We start from the raw sequence: 18465 nt of genomic DNA, 5'->3' as shown, positions 1-18465 counted from the left end.
AATGGCCCGTTTATTAGTGTGTAAATATATATACAAGACGAATGTTGATGTTAGGCATCAAAGACGCGGCTGAATGGGTTTTATTGAATATTAATATATATCTATTGATGTTCATGAAACATAGGGATTGACCCAAATGGACGTCATTATCACCGTTTACGTTACCATAGTAAACATCAAGCATATATTGCGGACAAAATAAATCATTTCTAAACCTAACGGATGTTGGCAAATCATTATGCGATAAATATCGAGCCTCGTTTATTCTTTCGACTATGGTAGAATACGAAGCATTTCCCTCATTCAGTATACAGTCTACATCGACAGCTGTTAATGAGGACATGTGGTTGTGCTCGTAACTAAAAAAAGTCAATAATGCAACCAGAGCCATAGCGGTACATTGCATACCATTGTATGGAGAAAACAAAGTTTGCCCTTGGTGAAAATGTCCTAAAACACCTCTTACCATAGTGAGTTTTCGCATTTTCTTTCCCCGCAAAAAGATGGAGGAGGATGCTGAATCGTTGTGTCACGTGAAAACTATCGATACCCAATTGGCTCAATAAAGTCATGAGACAATATATACAATTGTTAACATTCCGAATAAACACGGACATATATATAGCCGAACTATGACGGTTTAATCAACTTTCTAGATCGTAGTTACTCGGCCATCTCCGGCATGCGTAAATTAATAGACTGGTACCTTGCATTATCACCGATAACATTATTGGTGTCGGGTTGATTCGGCCGAGATATCATTTCGGCTTGATCCATTTCGGCCTACTTTTATTCAGTAATGTTTGTTTTAAGTCGTGTGAATTACGCTTTAAACTTTCATTTTATATCAGTTAAATTTAAATTGTGTTAATTTCGTTATTGCGACTGATATTTGTTAGTAAAATCGTGTGAATCAAGCTTTGCACTTCCATTTTATATCACTTAAATTCAAAATAGTCAATTAATGTCGTGTTAAGACACTTATATTTGTTATCAAATGCATAATTTAAACTGTTATTCACAATATGCCCGTAAATTCTCACGTGCTTATTTATTACCACAGCGTGTGTATAAATCGTTTTCACAGAAAGTAAATTTCTAAAATAACGAACTCGTATGACCGGCGACCAGTCAATACAAAAAACACATAGAATAATTTATTTTTTTAATTTCCTGTTTTAAACATATGGCTTATTCGTTTTATATGACGTTTTGAAAGTTAAAAATACACGCAACAAAACGGTTATTGACGACAAATTTTAAGTAAAGTTGAATAACAGTTGATATAATTAACAAATCTTCTTTTTTTTTCAACTAAAATTTATCCGTATACATTTCCCCATTGACAATTGCAAACATGTATCCTCCAGGCCGCGTCTAGTGAATGGACGGCCAGATGGCCGGCCGGACGGACGGGCGGAGGACAGATATATAGATAGATAGATGGATAGATAGTTTAATCACTATACTCTTACAGCCCATGAGTAATACATATTTCAAACAATAAAATATATATTATTATATATAGAGACATTGCACCGCAAAAGTTATAGATATAGCGAATTGGAAAACAATTCAGAAAAAACAACATTTAAACATTCAATAAGTATCAAAACTCTTTTTGTGTTTATGTGCGTATCTTCAAATAAAAAATACTGTTGTTGATATCAATTTTTACGATATAAAACCATTCAAATCGATTAATTTTAAAGGTTAGACATTAGACGAAAATATTTGATAAAACACAAAAGAAAGAAAAAGAACAAAAACAAACAAACAATAACAACAACAAATACTCACTTTAAAAGGAAGTCTATATTAACATAGAACTCTCTAATGAGTAAAATTAAAACTAAAATTGTAAGAGTCTTTACGATGTTTACTTACAAAAGCGAAATAGTAAAGAATCGAATTAACTATTAATTGCTCGAAAATAAAAACAACAGAGAAAAAAGGGGAAAACAACTCACAATAAAAGGAAGTCTATATTCGCATAGAAATTTTAAATAAGTCAGATTTTAACTGAAATTGTAGGAGTCCTCACGATGTCTGCTTACAAAAGCGAAATAGTAAACAATCGAATGAACTATTAATTGCCCGAAAAAAACCACACCAACAAAACAGAGAATACAAGAGAAACATACTCACTATAAAAAAAGTCTATATTCGCATAGAAATTCTAAATGAGTCAGATTTTAACTGAAATTGTAGGAGGCCTTACGATGTGCGAAAAAGAAAACCGTTGTATTATCTATGAATTGCCCGAAAAAAACAACACGACAAACAACAACAACAACAACAACGGTTGGTCTTAGATAAGTATTCATAATTTATAACACAGGAAAAGAATGACTACACTGGCGTATATGTGTCTTGTTTTTTTATTGGTTATACAAAATGTAATATCAAGCTAAATATAGTATCAAGCTAAATATAGTATCAAGCTAAATATAGTATCAAGCTGGACTATCAGAACTACACGTGCAAGTACACAGACAAAACACAAGAATTTAACCGAAGAAGTGAGTATAATCTTAAAATGCATTCATAATAACATCACTACCCTGGGTCTGGGGTTCTTCAACAATTTAAACAATGCCACACTCATTGTTGAACAGGTCGGTTATTTGGTTGGTGCAACCGACGGCGCCGAAAGGGTTAGCACTACACACCTCCTGGATGGAGAGACAATTCAGGCTATTGGGACATCTAATGTTGCCGAAACACAGATCCGGGCACTCGGGACCTGCAACAGACACAAATTCAATGAAAGTAATATGATATGTTATAATGACACTTGCCCTTGCTATGCAACAGTCACATGTAGATGTGAAGAGGAAAACCTTATAATAGATAAACAAATCGAATTTGTGTTTGCTGTTATTATTTTGTTTTCCGAAGTTAGTGTCGATACTAGAAACTGTTTTATTACAAGCAATAATGTAGCATGGATCATTAAAATTCGCAAGCAAAACATTTGAATACATTCTGAATAGGAGGCGTTGGAAGTCCAAACAACTGGCAGTCTCAATTTGGTTAATGCAACCCTAATCCATTGTTAACGCTTTCGTCAAAGTCGAGGTTGAACATGGAGTGTATACCACGTGATACTTTGTGTCGTATATGCTACGTCGGAATGCAATATTTTGCTTGGAATGAAGACTTTAAACAAAGATAACTTTACTATTTATTCACCATTATACATTAAACATAGCGTAGTCTACGCCGCTTACAGAGCACCGCCTTCGGGCTATTACCAGAGTTTGTTTGAGAGTTTAGTTTCTTAAACACCTCGACAAACCCTTTCACAATCAGCCGCCTGATTGAGCAATGCCAAAACATTATTTTGGAAACAGGGTTGTCGGCGTGTTTGAGGAAACTCGTCACCTAATCAAACTATGGTAATAAAACGAAGGCGAGGCTCTTAAAGCGGCATAGACTGTTTCATTTAAACTTGTGAAGAATAAACACTTTGCTTTGTTTTAAGTCTTCATTTGACGTTAAATGTTGACTTCCGATGATGGTATAAACTAAAATAGGTCTTACAGAACTGCGCGTCATCTCGCCAAGGGCAGTCAACATCTCCGTTACAGATGTCTTTCTGCGGGATACACATGTTCGTTCCCTCACATCGATACTCGCCAGCAGCACAAATTGGTGCTGACAGCATAGGATACATAATATGATTAACAATACATAAGCAGCGTAAACAAACAATTAAACATAAGGTTTAGCATTGAACAGCGATACTGTTTAAAAGGGGCTGAGGACCAATACATATATTGTTTCAAAGTTTCATTATTGATTGAGTTCAGTAAGCATAAAACGTGCATCGTTTGCAACTCATGTAGGTATTGGTATTTCTCCCTATTTCACCAATGAGCGCAAGTGATAGTGTAACTCTCTACTCCACCAGCTCATTTTGCAAAGGATGTATGTTTTAATCTTGAAAAGATTGTTCCTCAACTCCAATTTAAGACTTTTTAATATCCAAACCAAATGGAATTTACCGAAAAGTTGTATCATTTTCGCGATCCATTTCCGAAGCAATGCGGAGATTGTCGAGAAGATGTAATAATTTATAGCGGTAAGGGACAATTTACGAGAGGCAATTCATTTAAACTCATAAAAAACAATTTTCCACTATGGCGTCAATTTCTATCTGCTCGAGATGCTAATACATGCGTATCTATGAAGTAAATGGGTAATTTCGATAAAGTTGTGTTTGTAACCCTAAGCATGCCGATAGCGACCGTAGTGATGTCGTCAACCAGATTGGATCCGGATCAGACGCCGAACTCGGCGTCTAATCCGGATCCAAACCGTTTAGCAATCCAGTAACATTTTCACCAAATCCGATAATATGAAACAAGATTAACTTAAGAGATCAAATACACGAGAATTCAGCGGACTACTTGCTTAAAGCAGACACTTTCACTCGGTGTCACTGAACAAACATTAAAGTTTGCCCAATAACTGTATGAATTGCTTTTTCAAGGTCTTTCAATTTATGCGGGGAAAAAAACTTGATCTATAGGGAGGTGACGATCAGCTTAACGGCGTTACTACGTTACAAAGTGTCTCTCGCAGTTCAAGCTTTGTAAAAACAGTGTAAACTATGGAACGCCGGGGCGCAATGCTTCTTGCGAAATGCGAAATACTTCATGCTTTTTGCATAATGCTTAATGTTTTTTGCAAAACGCTTAATGCTTTATGCGAAATGCTTTTTGCGAATTCCTTAATGCGAAATTCATTTTGCGAAATGCGAAATGCGAAAAGCTTCGATTCAATATTTTTTACCGTTGTTAGCATAAATTGAGCAGAATCATTTTGTATGAAATGAAAAAAGGAACACATTAATTTGAAAAATACTTTTATCTGCATGTAATAGAGGTGAAAAATAATACGTTTGTTGTGTCTATTCATTAGAATAACATATATAAACACACCAATACAATATAATATTCAGAAACGGTAAAGTAAAGAGGTGTCCTAGAGAAAATATGCCAGAAAGTCAGTTAGATTGCGAATAGCAAGATGTGCAACTCTGTATATTGCTGTAAACGCGTTAGGTTAGAAAGAGTATCGTTTCTTCCACCGTATAATAATATTTCTGTAGCAGCATCAGTAGCCTATGTCTTACATTCCCTTCACTGCCGGGAGCAGTTCGGAACGTGCACAATATTTCGTCCGATTCAATTTGATTGTGTTATGCCATATGCGAAATGCTTTTTGGGAAATGATTTTTGTGCAAAATGCGAGATGCTAAATGCTTTTAAAATGCTTCATGCGAAATGCGAGATGCGAAGGAAATCCGTTATTCAGGAGGTGTTACTATATAGAATACAAGCCCTTGGCTCGTTTTTTGCTGTTGTACTGGGGGACGGCCAAACCAAAGTCCGTACACTGGAGACGGTTGGGTTTCTGCGCTGGCGCTGGATTAAATAAACAATGCAAACACAAGCCCAGTAGCCTAAATTTAACTAAAATTATCCTGTCTTGAGGCACAAGTTTCAATGCCAAACAGACACTGAACGAAAAAGGTTGGTTGTCCGGTTAGCGCAGTGGTTAGCGCACTCGTTTCTCACCAAGGCGACCCGGATTCGATTCCCGGGCTTGGTGCATGTGAGTTTGGTTTGTGGTCACCAGGCCGGACAAGTGAGCTTTCTCCTGATTCTCCGGTTTCCCTCACAACACAAGACCACACTCTCGCGTAACATCGTGCCAACGAGAGTGATTAATATAATGTTGTAATAACTTGTTTCACAATCGTTGTAAAATAAATCGTTATTTTATAACTAAACTAAACTAAACTAACGAACAAGGTTTACAACGTCACAAGATTTAACAAACACATGAACAAATGTCAAAATGTCGTTATATCTTATTGTTTGGGAAACCGCCATCATACTTCAAGTGAATGTATGAATTCATTTTGGAAAAAGATAGGCTATACCTTTAAAGAAAAAAATGGCATATACACTTTTTTCACTGACACACAACAAATTAAATAATCTGCACATATAGGATAAGTTGAGTTGAGTTGGGTTTTACGGCATCGCAAGACTGTATAGGTTATATGGCGCCATTCAGGCAGGAAAAAACTTGTTGGATCCACATTGGACACATACTTTTCAAGAATTAGATTGGAAACATATATTTTTGAAGTATTTTTGGCAAAAAAGGGCCGTAACTCCTAAATGACTAAAGCGATTTCCATGACTATCGAACTTGATCAAGATATTATGGTCACAAACATGTGTTTAAAGTTTGGTGAGGATTGGACAAACAGTTTTCAAGAATTAGATTGGAAACATATATTTTTGAAGTATTTTTGGCAAAAAAGGGCCGTAACTCCTAAATGACTAAAGCGATTTCCATGACTATCGAACTTGATCAAGATATTATGGTCACAAACATGTGTTTAAAGTTTGGTGAGGATTGGACAAACGGAATTAGATCGGAAACAATCTTCGGGACGTACGTACGTACAGACAGACAGACAGACAGACGGACAGACGTACGTACGGACAAGGGCAACCCTATATGCCGCCACTTTGTGGGGGCATAATAAGGAACCATTACATGAAAATAATATGAAGACTTGAGGACAGGCGAAACAGTTCTAAACAGGCGATATTTGACAATAAAAAAAGAAAAAAAACATGGTTTAAAAACGCATTATAAAGGACAAGTAAATTGTTTGGAATACGGCAGCATATTCATGGAGATGTTTTCATGGGAATGAATCCAATAGTAGTATATCGTATATTAAATATGATTACCTCCCTGTAACTATTTCAGTTCATTCTGTAAAGTTTCGGAACGGTTTAAGTTCAATATGAAATTCAAGGCATTTAAATATTGGCAAAAATATACATGTACAAAATTAGTGACATTTAACCTAATATTTTTTTTCTTCAGATTTACCAAAGGGGTCACTCCTACCAACTATCTAGCATAAAATAACTATGAATTACTGCACTTTCACAATGTCAGAAAATCTCGAAAGATTTTAGGTCAAATGACACCAAAGCAGGAGCTCAATCCCACCAAATCACTGTGAATAATAGTTTACTTTTCATCAGCTTGTGTGTATACCAAGTGATAAATTTCGTCACAAATGCTACGTCGGAAGACAGCATTTTCCTTCGAATGAGGACTTTAAACAGACTACTTTTCTATTTCTTCACCATTGTAAATGAAACACGCAGTCAGAGTATGCTGCTAACTCGGTCTTTGACCAGAGTTTGATTGAGAGTCTTGTTTTTTAAAACACTTCGACAGGCCTGTTTCCATTATAATGCTTTAAATGTTGCCTTCCGACGAAGGATTTATGACGAAATTTATCACGTGGTACAAACATACACTGTTCATTTGCATTAAGTTGAATTCCTACTTACGGAAGAAGGGATGAGAAGGCGCATACGGTATAGGAGCGGCATTTTTTTCAAACGGGTCTGTGTTCACTTGGAACGGTAAAACAGTCAGACAAACCTGTGAATAGGATTATCATTTGATCTCAATTATGTACATGTAGTCCAGAGGCGTAGACAGCGTTACGCATTTACGCATGTGCGTAACATCAATTTGAAAAAGGAAAAAAATAAATATGGCCCAAAATGGCATCAAAGTCGAGAACGCTAAGCTAAAAAATGATAGCAGAATAAAAGGAAGATCAGCTAAAGTCAGCTTTGCTTTTCGGTGCTAGATAGCTTACTGAGTCTAAACCAATCACTTGATTACTACAAAGTCTGCGGCCTCGAACCTTTAAATCCCTCCAAATACACATCAGAGCTCAACATGGTAGTTCCCTTTTCCATTTTTCCCTGGGGAGGCCCCCGCTCCCCCAACCGGCTACAGGAATATCTCCCCTTCCACACCCGCACCCTTTCGTGCGTAACATGTAGTAAAGCCTGGCTATGCCCCTGCGTACAACATAAGTGTGGGTTCATTATCAGGATCGGGTCCAGTAATTGACGTAAGAGGGGGTGTGACTTAGGCGCGTAACATTTTGACACGCACCCCTCCCTCTATTCTGAAAGTATATGGCATAAACTGTTTGCATTGGGGTTTGGGCTTACTCCCTGAAGAAAATTGTATCATTTTGAAGTCGGAAATGGTATAATTTGTGCTTGAATTATTACTTTTTTCATCCCATATTGAAATGAAAAGTAAACTCGGACGATTTTAGAGGGGGCGTGCGCCGGTCACACCTCCTCTCAAACCGCTTGTGATTATGTTCGAAATGATTTTGGGTACGTTCAGGACATCCATAACAAGGGTGGATCCAGGAATTTACGTAAGAGTGAGCATAACCAAGGAGGCATAACCTTTTTACATGTCGCCCCTCAAAACCGAAGCTTTAGCTTTTAGTATCCCCACACGGGTGCTGCTTGTTGGATACCCCCCCCCCCCCCAGAGTATTTCAACAATTTCTAGTCCGAAATGTAGCCCCCCCCCCCCTCCCCCCTGTAGTGCATCCAAAGGAAAAAAAAACTAATTTGACGCTTATTGTGTTTAATATTTAACCTATGTCAGTGTTTAACTTTCATATAAACAGCTATGTACATGTTAATTTAAATAATGTAATTGATGTCTAACTACCGTAAATTAACTTTACATCGTCAATAAGCTTTACCTTGAGGGAGGTTTGCGGGTAGCTTTTAAACAATCTGACATTTAACTATATATGTAATGGAAAATATGTAGCTTAGATTTTTCTGATATATATGTTTTGGCACAGAGCCATTTCGCCATCTATAAAACTTTGATATTAAAGGAGATCAATCGGAACACCTCGGCCATCTCCGCAATCACGAACCGGTGCATAAGTAAAAGTAGCTCGTAAAATTGATAATAATAATATTAATTAATTGTAGTATTTTAGCGTGTATTTTTGTATTATTAATTTCATTTTCAAATTGATTTTCAGTGAAATGTTTTATTTCATAAATCCTAATAGTAAAGTATTTATATCTATAGGCTTAAATACTAATATTGAAATTACTTCGCGATCTACTTGCAGCGTACTTATATGTAAATAATTTAACATTGTTAACGATCCATATACAGGTCAGAAACCACTAACCAAATTTTCTATATATTTTATGGTTAATTGACCAATTTATACGCAAGATAACACTGATGGCTAGTGCTTCACGACCCCTAACAACAGGTAAGGGGAGAAAGCTGCATTTTTGTTCTAAACATTATGCAAATTCACTATTATACAAATACAAAACATCAATACAAATTCTTGGTTTGAAGACATTTAATTTGTTAATAAATAACATATAGGAGAAATATAAATACAACTCAATTAATGTCATTACACTGCATATCTACAACAGTAAAACAATAAAAGACAAGATACAAGCAACATGTTTTGTTACAATTAATACAACATTAACTTATGATGTGATTTTTCTGATAACGTTTCTGATTGGTTTATCCCGCTTTAAATAAAATACACGTTTTAAAAGTTTAGAATTAAAGATTATATTGAGAAATAAATGAAAGAGAAAGTTGAAAGTGCGTCTGGACACTTAGCCTAGAGATTTGTTGACTAAACATATTTATAATAAAACCTGCATTTTCAGCCAATGAACTTGCAGATGGGCAATTATCAAGTACTAGGCTTAATCAATAAGAGTTTCAACTTCTGCAGGTGTTTTAAAGGTCCGATACACAAGCCCTGCGTCAGATTATGTGTTGACAGTGTGTCAGCCAATCAGATTGTATTCTTAGTCAGTAAGATGACCTGAAGTAATTTCTAAATGATTAAGAAGGGCTCGTTCGCTTCGCTCACAGCACCAATTCGTAACCATTAGAAAAAAAGATTTTACCTCATGTCATCTTACTATTGCATATATGGATATATAAAAGACAAAAAGAAAAAAAAACTATGGAAAAGAAAACACTATAAACACTATTTAATGACTAAATTAGATTATACGCAAATTAGCTCACTTTTCACTGAAAATAATCAAAAAGCACACATCAAAAACACCATAATCAATCAATTCAGAATTATCGTTAACAGTGATTTAAATGATTAGCTGCAATAACTTTCATATCACTTGCTATGGTGCTTTATTCATGAAATATTTAACTTACCAGGAAAGTAAACATGTACAGTTCCATGGTGTTGATGCGTCCACTTGCACGTATAATGCTTTTAAAATCCAAATATATATGATTTATATATTTCGCAACACACGCTCTACAGTACCATTACATGATTGAATATTTTACAAATCGATTTTAAATACAGTGAGTCAGATCAGTAAGTAACGGAAGCAAGTGTAAAATAAATCGATTAATTTAAATCAATATACATTTAGAAAAAGATGCACTTAAAACACTTTCAAACTAATATGATAATTAGAACATACTAATACTAATACCTATTATATATACTGGTGCCATGTAGTTCCCCTCTCTTCTATTTGCAGCTTGTGCAAATAAATCAAAAAACATTTTATTAATCAGAAATGACTAAAAAATTAAAAACAAATAAAAATAAATAAATGGATGGATGGATGGATGGATGGATGGATGGATGGATGGATGGATGGATGGATGGATGGAAGGAAGGAAGGAAGGAAGGAAGGAAGGAAGGAAGGAAGGAAGGAAGGAAGGAAGGAAGGAAGGAAGGAAGGAAGGAAGGAAGGAAGGAAGGAAGGAAGGAAGGAAGGAATTAAACAAATAAATAAATAAATTAATTAATAAATCAATTAATAAAGTAATAAATTAATAGATAAATAAATAAATACTTAACTAACTAACTAACTAAATTATTAAGTAAATAAATAAATAAATGACAAACTTAAAAAATATCATGTTATATGCATTACATTAATCTTACTATAAAGCATGTCAATGCCAACGTCCATATAGTGCTATGATAAGTTAGTTCCATTCTGCCCAAAGCGCCAATATCTTCTAGCGCTTTATGACGAATATTAAATTTCATCTCTTATGGGTTCAGAGTGGGTGCTGTCTGTTCTTTCCTGTGAGGAGAGGAGGGTCCAAGTAGTGTTTCTTCACCACGATTTAGATGGTTTATTTCACAATCATCAGTATCATTCAGCGGTCTTGCAGACTTTTCTTCGTTTAGAGGAGAATTCGGTACAGCCTTTTCTGCGTCATGAGATGTTCTGGGAGGGATGGATCGGTGAAGTAGTCTTAGTTGTATTCGCGAAAATACAACTTCCAATCGTTTTCTTTGTGTGTATGTCGCAATAATAAGTATTACAGCAGCTGCAACACAGACGACCAACAGCACTTCTGGTATGCAGAACGTCCTGGAGGTTTGAACGTCAGGTGTCTCGTATAACAAGGACGTAGACTTGGTGACTGACGCCGGTGTGGCTGCAATCACCGATTCATACACTGCAAAATGTAAAGGATGTCGTCACTTAAAATGGCAGTCACATTTAAAATCAATACATACACATGTATAACAAACATAAAATTTGAGTGATAAATGTTTAACTACTTTAATACTAAATAAAACATTTATGGAAATAATTAATTACTGATAACAAGATTGTAACCGTGTATTTAATTGCTGAAAATGCACAAATATTAAATGACTGGTGAGTGCTAAACTATTTACAGTGTTCAACTATCGTCTCATAAGGAAGAATTACCGTGTTTCTGCATCTTTCTTTCAAATTAAAAATAGTGTCCTTCAAGAGAATTTATTCATCCTTTTTGGTATATTAAAACAAATTTATTAATCGTGGTACATCTTATTTGGGAGTTAGCTTTAACCGCTGTTGAAATAAAAAAAAACATATTCTGCGAACATTTATAAAAAAAATATTTTTTTTAAAAGAAAGCTTTGACCTAAAACGACTGTTTGTCTAAATGGCATTTGAATTATTTTGGTGCAGTTTTCAATGTTTGGACTTGTTTAACTTCGATGTCGGATTACTGATAAATAAGTTATTTTAACCCAAACAATTTCTTCTATTTTAATTGTAATTTTTAGCAGAATATTAATTGGCGACTTACTTGGACAGTAATACGTACACGCCCTTGCGTTTCGATCCGGAAGTTCACAAATGGCCGCACATAGTCTCATATCCCCCGACGGTGCGTGAAGGAATATGTCCTTTCCGACAACCTTGCTAAAAGTGATGTCTTCCATGACTCCTCACGAAAATATATATATTTAACCTTAACGCTTCTGAAGACTTATAGTGAAGGCACCGACATTTTAAATGCTTTTTGAGAATACGCAGATAATTATTTTGAACGTTGATAATGCTTAAAACAATCAGGAAAACTGTTTGAGAAGTGAAGAGGTGATTATTCCTTTGAAAATCAACGAACGGTCAAAATCTTTGTTAAAGAGACACAGTACGCTAAAGAATTTATGCCAAATGCGCGATCAAACTTCAACTTCTTATCTTAATAAATAAGTCCGATAAACACAATGGATGCAAGATTATACCAATAAAGGAAAACAAACATATTTTGAGCTATTTATATATTGCAGTTACATCGTAATGAGTATTTATATTTATTTGGGAATCCAGTCACGGGATGTTACAGAGGAAAAATTATCGATCCTGCAACCATTAAATATCTATTCATGCGCGTTAAGCCACGACTCTGCTTTGTACTACATAACGCTGTCGACACAGAATCAAAAATAAAATCTTAAACTTAGTGTAGCATCATCATCAAGTTTTTAATAATGTTTTCAGTTGAGGCAGAACCTTAATATTTTTTGGGGGAGGGCCATTTTCTAGTGTTGTCATAACTTGTGGCCCAGTCCAATTGTATAATAATGATGGTTGTACAAATTATGTATACCACGTGTGTATATTATTTACAACAGAATACGATTAAACTAATATTGATATGAATGTGATTTTCGACCTGATATTTGCGTAAGGTAACGTTGAATGAGTCTTATAGTAATTTACCTCCAGATTTGGACATCTGGTATCTAAAGAAGTTAGTTTAACCGCTCTCTCAGCCCATTCTTTATCATTAAAATTTTAATTCCTGTCATTTAACTATTACTTAGAATAAGAATACAACAAATATATTCAGACAATTAAAATGGCTTTTATGAAGCACAAGGCTTAATCATAAAGAATTTCAGCTGTCACTCATCCTTAACACACTCTGTAATAGATTTCGCGTTGACGATGTGTAAGCTGATTTAAGATTGCTCTTTCGCTGCACTCACTATGCCCATTCTTAATCATTTATGTTTTATTTCACGTCATTTAACTATTACATACCCTACACATGATTTCGTACGTATTCAGAGTGAAAAGTTGTTTCGTTAAAGTGTAAAATAACTACTGTCCCTTTAATATCTATTTTTAGCGACAATTGGGTTTTCTTATATTGCAAAGTTAGTGGAATTCCTCCAGAAGTCATCCATGGGATTCTTATTATTATAAGATATTTGGCTCAGTCCAAAAATGTCTTTATCTTTATTTCAACTATTCAATACACAAAGCGAATATTTGAAAAACAAAACAAAAAAACAACAACATCGCGGCTTCTTTCAAGTACATGTACAAAAAAGGTTTTGTGACGGTCACCCGAAGATTATGCAACAACATATAAGATTAGCGTGTTTTATCCCTTTTACTTCTTTGCCTCAGCTTAACTTGCACCCTTAGTAACACGTGACTATCGTGTTGCCAGAGTATCAATGATGGTCTGATTAAATGTGATATCTGTATCGGATTGAGTGGTTCTGGAAATTAACTTATATGTTGTTTTGCTTTGTATATTTTGGCATTGAACTAGGTTCTGGGTCTGATAAGGTTGATATGTGTATTGTGCAACAGTCAATTGTTACCACGGTTCCCCAGATCCGGGGTTATACCGGGGATAGCGGGGGAAATGGCGGGGATTTTACCAGCACGGAAGGGAATTTAGCGGGGTTTGGCTGGACCGAAATTTAAAGTCTTAAAGTCCCCGCTGTTCCCCGGACCTGGGGCGGGCGGGGGGGGGGGGGCGAGGTAACAATCGACTGTTGCATTATCGGTGTAAAAGGGCACATTCACCAAAAACCTTTTTGCAAGGTTATGCAAACATCACATAATAACAAATGAATTAATAAAACATGAATTAATAAAATAATCGGGTATTTTGAACCATGAGAGACTGGATCCAACTTTCTGTCACTATCTAATCTACAGAGAAAATAAATAAACTAATCGAAGCTCGATTTCATGGCGGGAAACCAGATCGATTATAAAACAATTTACTAGTCAGGTATCTTTTGTCAAGTGTTTGTTTCAAATGAAATCTTAGACCCGGGGTCAAGGACTCGTTAAGCGCATAGCTACATTCGTGATGAAAGCGTAGCAGCTGTTAAATATCGCTTTGTATGCACTTGTCAATGTTATTTTCAACTACAGAAAACTATACAAATGCATTTCTATTTTAATCCATCTATGTTAATCTAATTTAAAGTCGCATTAATTACTGAATTTAGTTGATGAGAACGAGAGTATAAATAAAGATAAATATATGAAGTAGGAATTTGCCATACGTCAGGTCCGTTCTGATATTATATATTCGTAGGAAAGCCTCTTTGCTCGAGCTAGCTTCACTAACGGATTTAGAGGGTGGAGGGGAGGGGGGCGCATCCGGCCCGCGTCCCCTCTAAAATCCTTCAAGTTCACCTTTTATTATGGGAGACAAAAATAACGCTTAAAATTCACCATTGATGAATACAAATTGTTAAAATTTGCTTGAGGGAGTAACCCCCACCCCCATGCAAACACCTTATCACCTTATACATTACGCATTCGGGTTTGAGGGAGGGGCGCAGGTCAAAGGGTTGCACCCCTAAGTCACGCCCCCTCTAACGTCAATTCCTGGAGCCGCCCCTGAGCGTAGAAATTGGTTCGACCGCTCCCCGCTGCAGTATTAAACTTTTAACACGACGGAAAACAAAGCCAACTAAAGATGGCAAGACCACAAATAGTAATGTTAACAAAATGTTGCACACGCAAAACATGCAAAGAAAGCTTTATTAAAAATAAAGACACGTTACTCCACGAAACAATTTAATCATAAATTTGTAAAACGTTGCATGACACAATAGTATATAAGAACCTATTTATAGTCAGAATTGGGTTTTCCAAAGGAAATTTTTCTTCAGACGTCATTTTTGGGATGCTTATATTTCTTGGAGTGTGTTTCAATGCAAGAATAATTAAGTTTCGTGAGGGAAGCTAAAAGAAAATACGACAACAAAAAATAATAGATTTTTTTCTCCACAATGATAACACTGAACACTACTGAATATGACTGAATGGCTGTTTAGTTTAAACCATGTACTCAAGCGAGCTGAGCCAGTTACGCACTCGTCTATTGTTACCACGCCCCCCCCCCCCCCCGGTCCGGGGGTATACCTGGGATAGCGGGGGAAATGGGCCGTGTTTTTACCTTCAAGATGCCCCACAGTGCCGAGTAAATGCGGTGGTTTTGTTTTCGCCCGATAATAGCAAGGAATGGGCCTTACCTAGGTATCCCGGGGTGTTTGGCATTAGGCTGGTATCTTACCAGCAGTTTGTCTCCGCAGGGCGAGGATTTTACCCGGGATGGGCTGGACCGAAAGTGAAATTCCCCGCTATTCCACGGACCTGTGGGCCGTGGTTACAATTGACTGGTGCATTAGATTATGTACAGATCAATGAATATAGTTGGACGATAATGAGAGATGTCTGGTATTTAATTACTTGCAATTAATTCATACTATAATAAAACCAGGGGCGGATCCAGGATTTGACTTTAGAGGCGGTGTAACGTTTTGACTTGAGCCCCTCCCTAAGATTCGAAATTTATGTATAGTGTTGGCAGGTTAATTTCAACAACTTTTAGTTCGAAATGGTGCAGTTTGTGCGAATTTAATTACGCTTCATTTTGTCTGTAATATTGTTATAAAAAGTGAACTTGTACGATGTTCGGGGCTGGGGTGTGCGGGGCTGGAGAGGGAGGTGCGCCCTCTCCCGAACCCACTAGTGAAAACTGTTGCTCTATATTGTTTCGCATCCGATTTTGCTCGTATAAATCAACAATGGGACAACCTCAACTCCTCACAATTAGCTCCTCTATATCCACCGGGTCCCAAAAGCATCAAATAATTTACAGATACATTAATTGCTAATTTAAATCTCGTTGGTTCTCCACGTGCCATTGCGGAACAACAACATAAACAAATATAACAGTACTCGTAATTTGCTTGTCCGTGCAGTTTGTATGGTTTAATAATGATGAGATGATTTTGTTGATTTAGTCCATACTCTCTTCAAGATGGACGTAAGTCATCGTTCGACATTTAATTTTTTGAGAGCTGGATGGACCAGTGGTCGGGTAGCTTTGAAATCCTCCAAGACCTGACCCAAACTTAACCAGACCTCGAGCAACAAAAAATTCGAGCCAAGCGGGAATGCTTACCTTCAGTATAAAGAATTCGGTTCATTTAATCCAGTTTGGAGCAAGGAGAAATTCGAGCCAAGCGAATTCGAGCCAACGGGGTTAGTCTGTATATGTTTGCTGTCAATGCATGTTTATGAAATAAACCCAAGATATTACCAGTTTAACTTTTTCAATACGCAGTAAAATCAAAAGTACATAGAAATGCATATAACATATTGTATAAGATGAGGTAAACAGGAAAACCAGGTATGAGACACTCATTTAGCACAAACAAGATATACACGGATACGCAAGAGATGATATCTGGCTATTCAAAATATCAATTCGTAACACAGACAAAGATAACTATAGAATCTTTTTAGAACATAATTATTAAAACAATACGATATTAAATTTGCTCAATAGTTGTCAGCTTGACAAGTATGTTTATCAACGATAATAATATTGCATTTCAATATTACATTAATCGTGTCAAGCCCATAATATCTACATGTTTTGTAACTTAATGATGTTAAAAGGAAATTCCACAATAATGGGATCCCAAAATGTATGATTAAATATCCAAATTTAGCTATCGTTGTGTTTTCTTAACACACATGTATAAATAAACGCCCAAATACGTTTTAGTTTATATATAGTTTATTTTTATAGAATCGACAAATATTACAATGGGCTGATTGTTCAGAACTGTGTTAAAGTTAATAACCTGGCCCCAATTTCTCGTAACTTTTTAAGTCCCTTATAACAGGATTAAGCTAAGCTCACTATTTTTCCCCCCAATAATTTGCATAATATTTACTTCTTTAAGAGCTTTTATACTTAAGATAGGAGTTATGTTTATGATAATCACAATGAACCATTTTTCATTTATAAAAATTCAATTTCAGTATGTATTTTGACTTATTGAAATAAGCTACTTAAGCCTGTTAAGCTTAAGAAGTTTCGAGAAATTGGGGCCAGGCAAACGACATTGTTGTTAACTTTTTTTTTTAAAATATTCGATGATGGGCTCATAGATTTAAATAATACAAGCACAGCTAATGTTTGTTCGACACATATAAATTAGATATGACAAGTATTTGGAATCACAACTTAACTCCTATTTCGCATTTATTGCAGAAACGGCGACTCCAACATTTACTGATAAAGCTGTTTTAATGCATATATATGGTTTGTCTTGTTTTGTTTATACGTTGTGTTCCCCGTTCAGTGACTGTTAGACTTTGTGCCTTTGAACCACATATTATTGTTAAATCATTTGATTTTAATGATCGAAACAATCTAAAGCAAATAATTTGTGTACAGATAAAACAATCGCAAAACATATGATTCCTTACAGAAAAATACAGTTAGCCTCTACAAATTTTCCTCAATTAATAGCTATATGTGGCCACACTTTCTCAATCTTAACAAAACTGTCAAACATTATATTACATTGTATTTGATTTTTTTTCGATAAAGGACAATATGAAGTTGTAATATTTTGTTTAAAAGGAGTCACAACTCTGATACCACGAAGCCATACCAGCATGTTTGAACGGCTTCTTGCGAGAAATCCCACGCTTGACATCAGCATCGATTACGTAGCTTTCCATTGGTTGTTGTCTAATTAGCGTTCTAAAAATAAATGCGGAGTTTCCCAAGTTGATACTAATTTTATGGTTTGTGGTATACCAGTACTAGCCTTCCCACAATAACGAGTTGCAAACTAGTGCATGTTAAGCTCATCTGAGCACGAAGTAGTCAAAGTAAGCTTTTGTGATCGATCTATGTCCGTCGTGCGTTGTCAACACTTGCTTTTAACAACAGCTTCTCCTGAATTGCTCGGACAATTTTGATGAAACTTTACGGGGCTGTTTCTTTGAAGATTGGTTTAAAATTGGTTTAAGGAATGAATTTCATACAGAACTCTGAACCCAATATTTGATATGTAGCATCACAAGATGTACCTGTACCAAGATTGTTCAAATTATACCCCTGGGGAAAATTGGCCACGCCCCGGGGGTCACAATATAAGGAAATCATCTTGTC

General features: G+C 35.9%; 2 protein-coding genes across 2 annotated transcripts; both read right to left on the bottom strand.

Annotated features, from left to right (window-relative positions):
• Positions 1–2467: 2467 nt before the first annotated feature.
• Positions 2468–3741, bottom strand: LOC128204123 (low-density lipoprotein receptor-like). Its single transcript, XM_052905481.1, has 2 exons — positions 3547–3741; positions 2468–2746 (listed from the first exon to the last, which is right to left on the bottom strand). The coding sequence occupies exons 1-2, from the start codon at positions 3677–3679 to the stop codon at positions 2589–2591; spliced, it is 291 nt and encodes a 96-aa protein (XP_052761441.1). The 5' UTR covers positions 3680–3741; the 3' UTR covers positions 2468–2588.
• Positions 3742–8542: 4801 nt separating this feature from the next.
• On the bottom strand, positions 8543–12474 carry LOC128206204 (uncharacterized). The gene is made up of 2 exons (XM_052908512.1): positions 12025–12474; positions 8543–11397 (listed from the first exon to the last, which is right to left on the bottom strand). Exons 1-2 carry the CDS (start codon positions 12158–12160, stop codon positions 10982–10984), a joined length of 552 nt encoding a protein of 183 aa, XP_052764472.1. The 5' UTR covers positions 12161–12474; the 3' UTR covers positions 8543–10981.
• Between the last annotated feature and the right edge of the window lie 5991 nt (positions 12475–18465).

This window comes from Mya arenaria, chromosome 10 (genome assembly GCF_026914265.1).
Source record: "Mya arenaria isolate MELC-2E11 chromosome 10, ASM2691426v1".
Taxonomy (NCBI): Eukaryota; Metazoa; Mollusca; class Bivalvia; order Myida; family Myidae; genus Mya; species Mya arenaria.
This window is presented reverse-complemented; position numbering and strand designations above follow the sequence as displayed.

Excerpts from the sequence above, each read along its gene's own strand:
- LOC128206204 (XM_052908512.1), bottom strand. The coding sequence starts at position 12,160 with ATGGAAGACATCACTTTTAGCAAGGTTGTCGGAAAGGACATATTCCTT. Across the intron at positions 11,398-12,024 it reads GTGTACGTATTACTGTCCAA|TGTATGAATCGGTGATTGCA; the intron begins GTAAGTCGCCAA and ends TACATTTTGCAG.
- LOC128204123 (XM_052905481.1), bottom strand. The coding sequence starts at position 3,679 with ATGTATCCTATGCTGTCAGCACCAATTTGTGCTGCTGGCGAGTATCGA. Across the intron at positions 2,747-3,546 it reads GCGAGATGACGCGCAGTTCT|GTCCCGAGTGCCCGGATCTG; the intron begins GTAAGACCTATT and ends TGTCTGTTGCAG.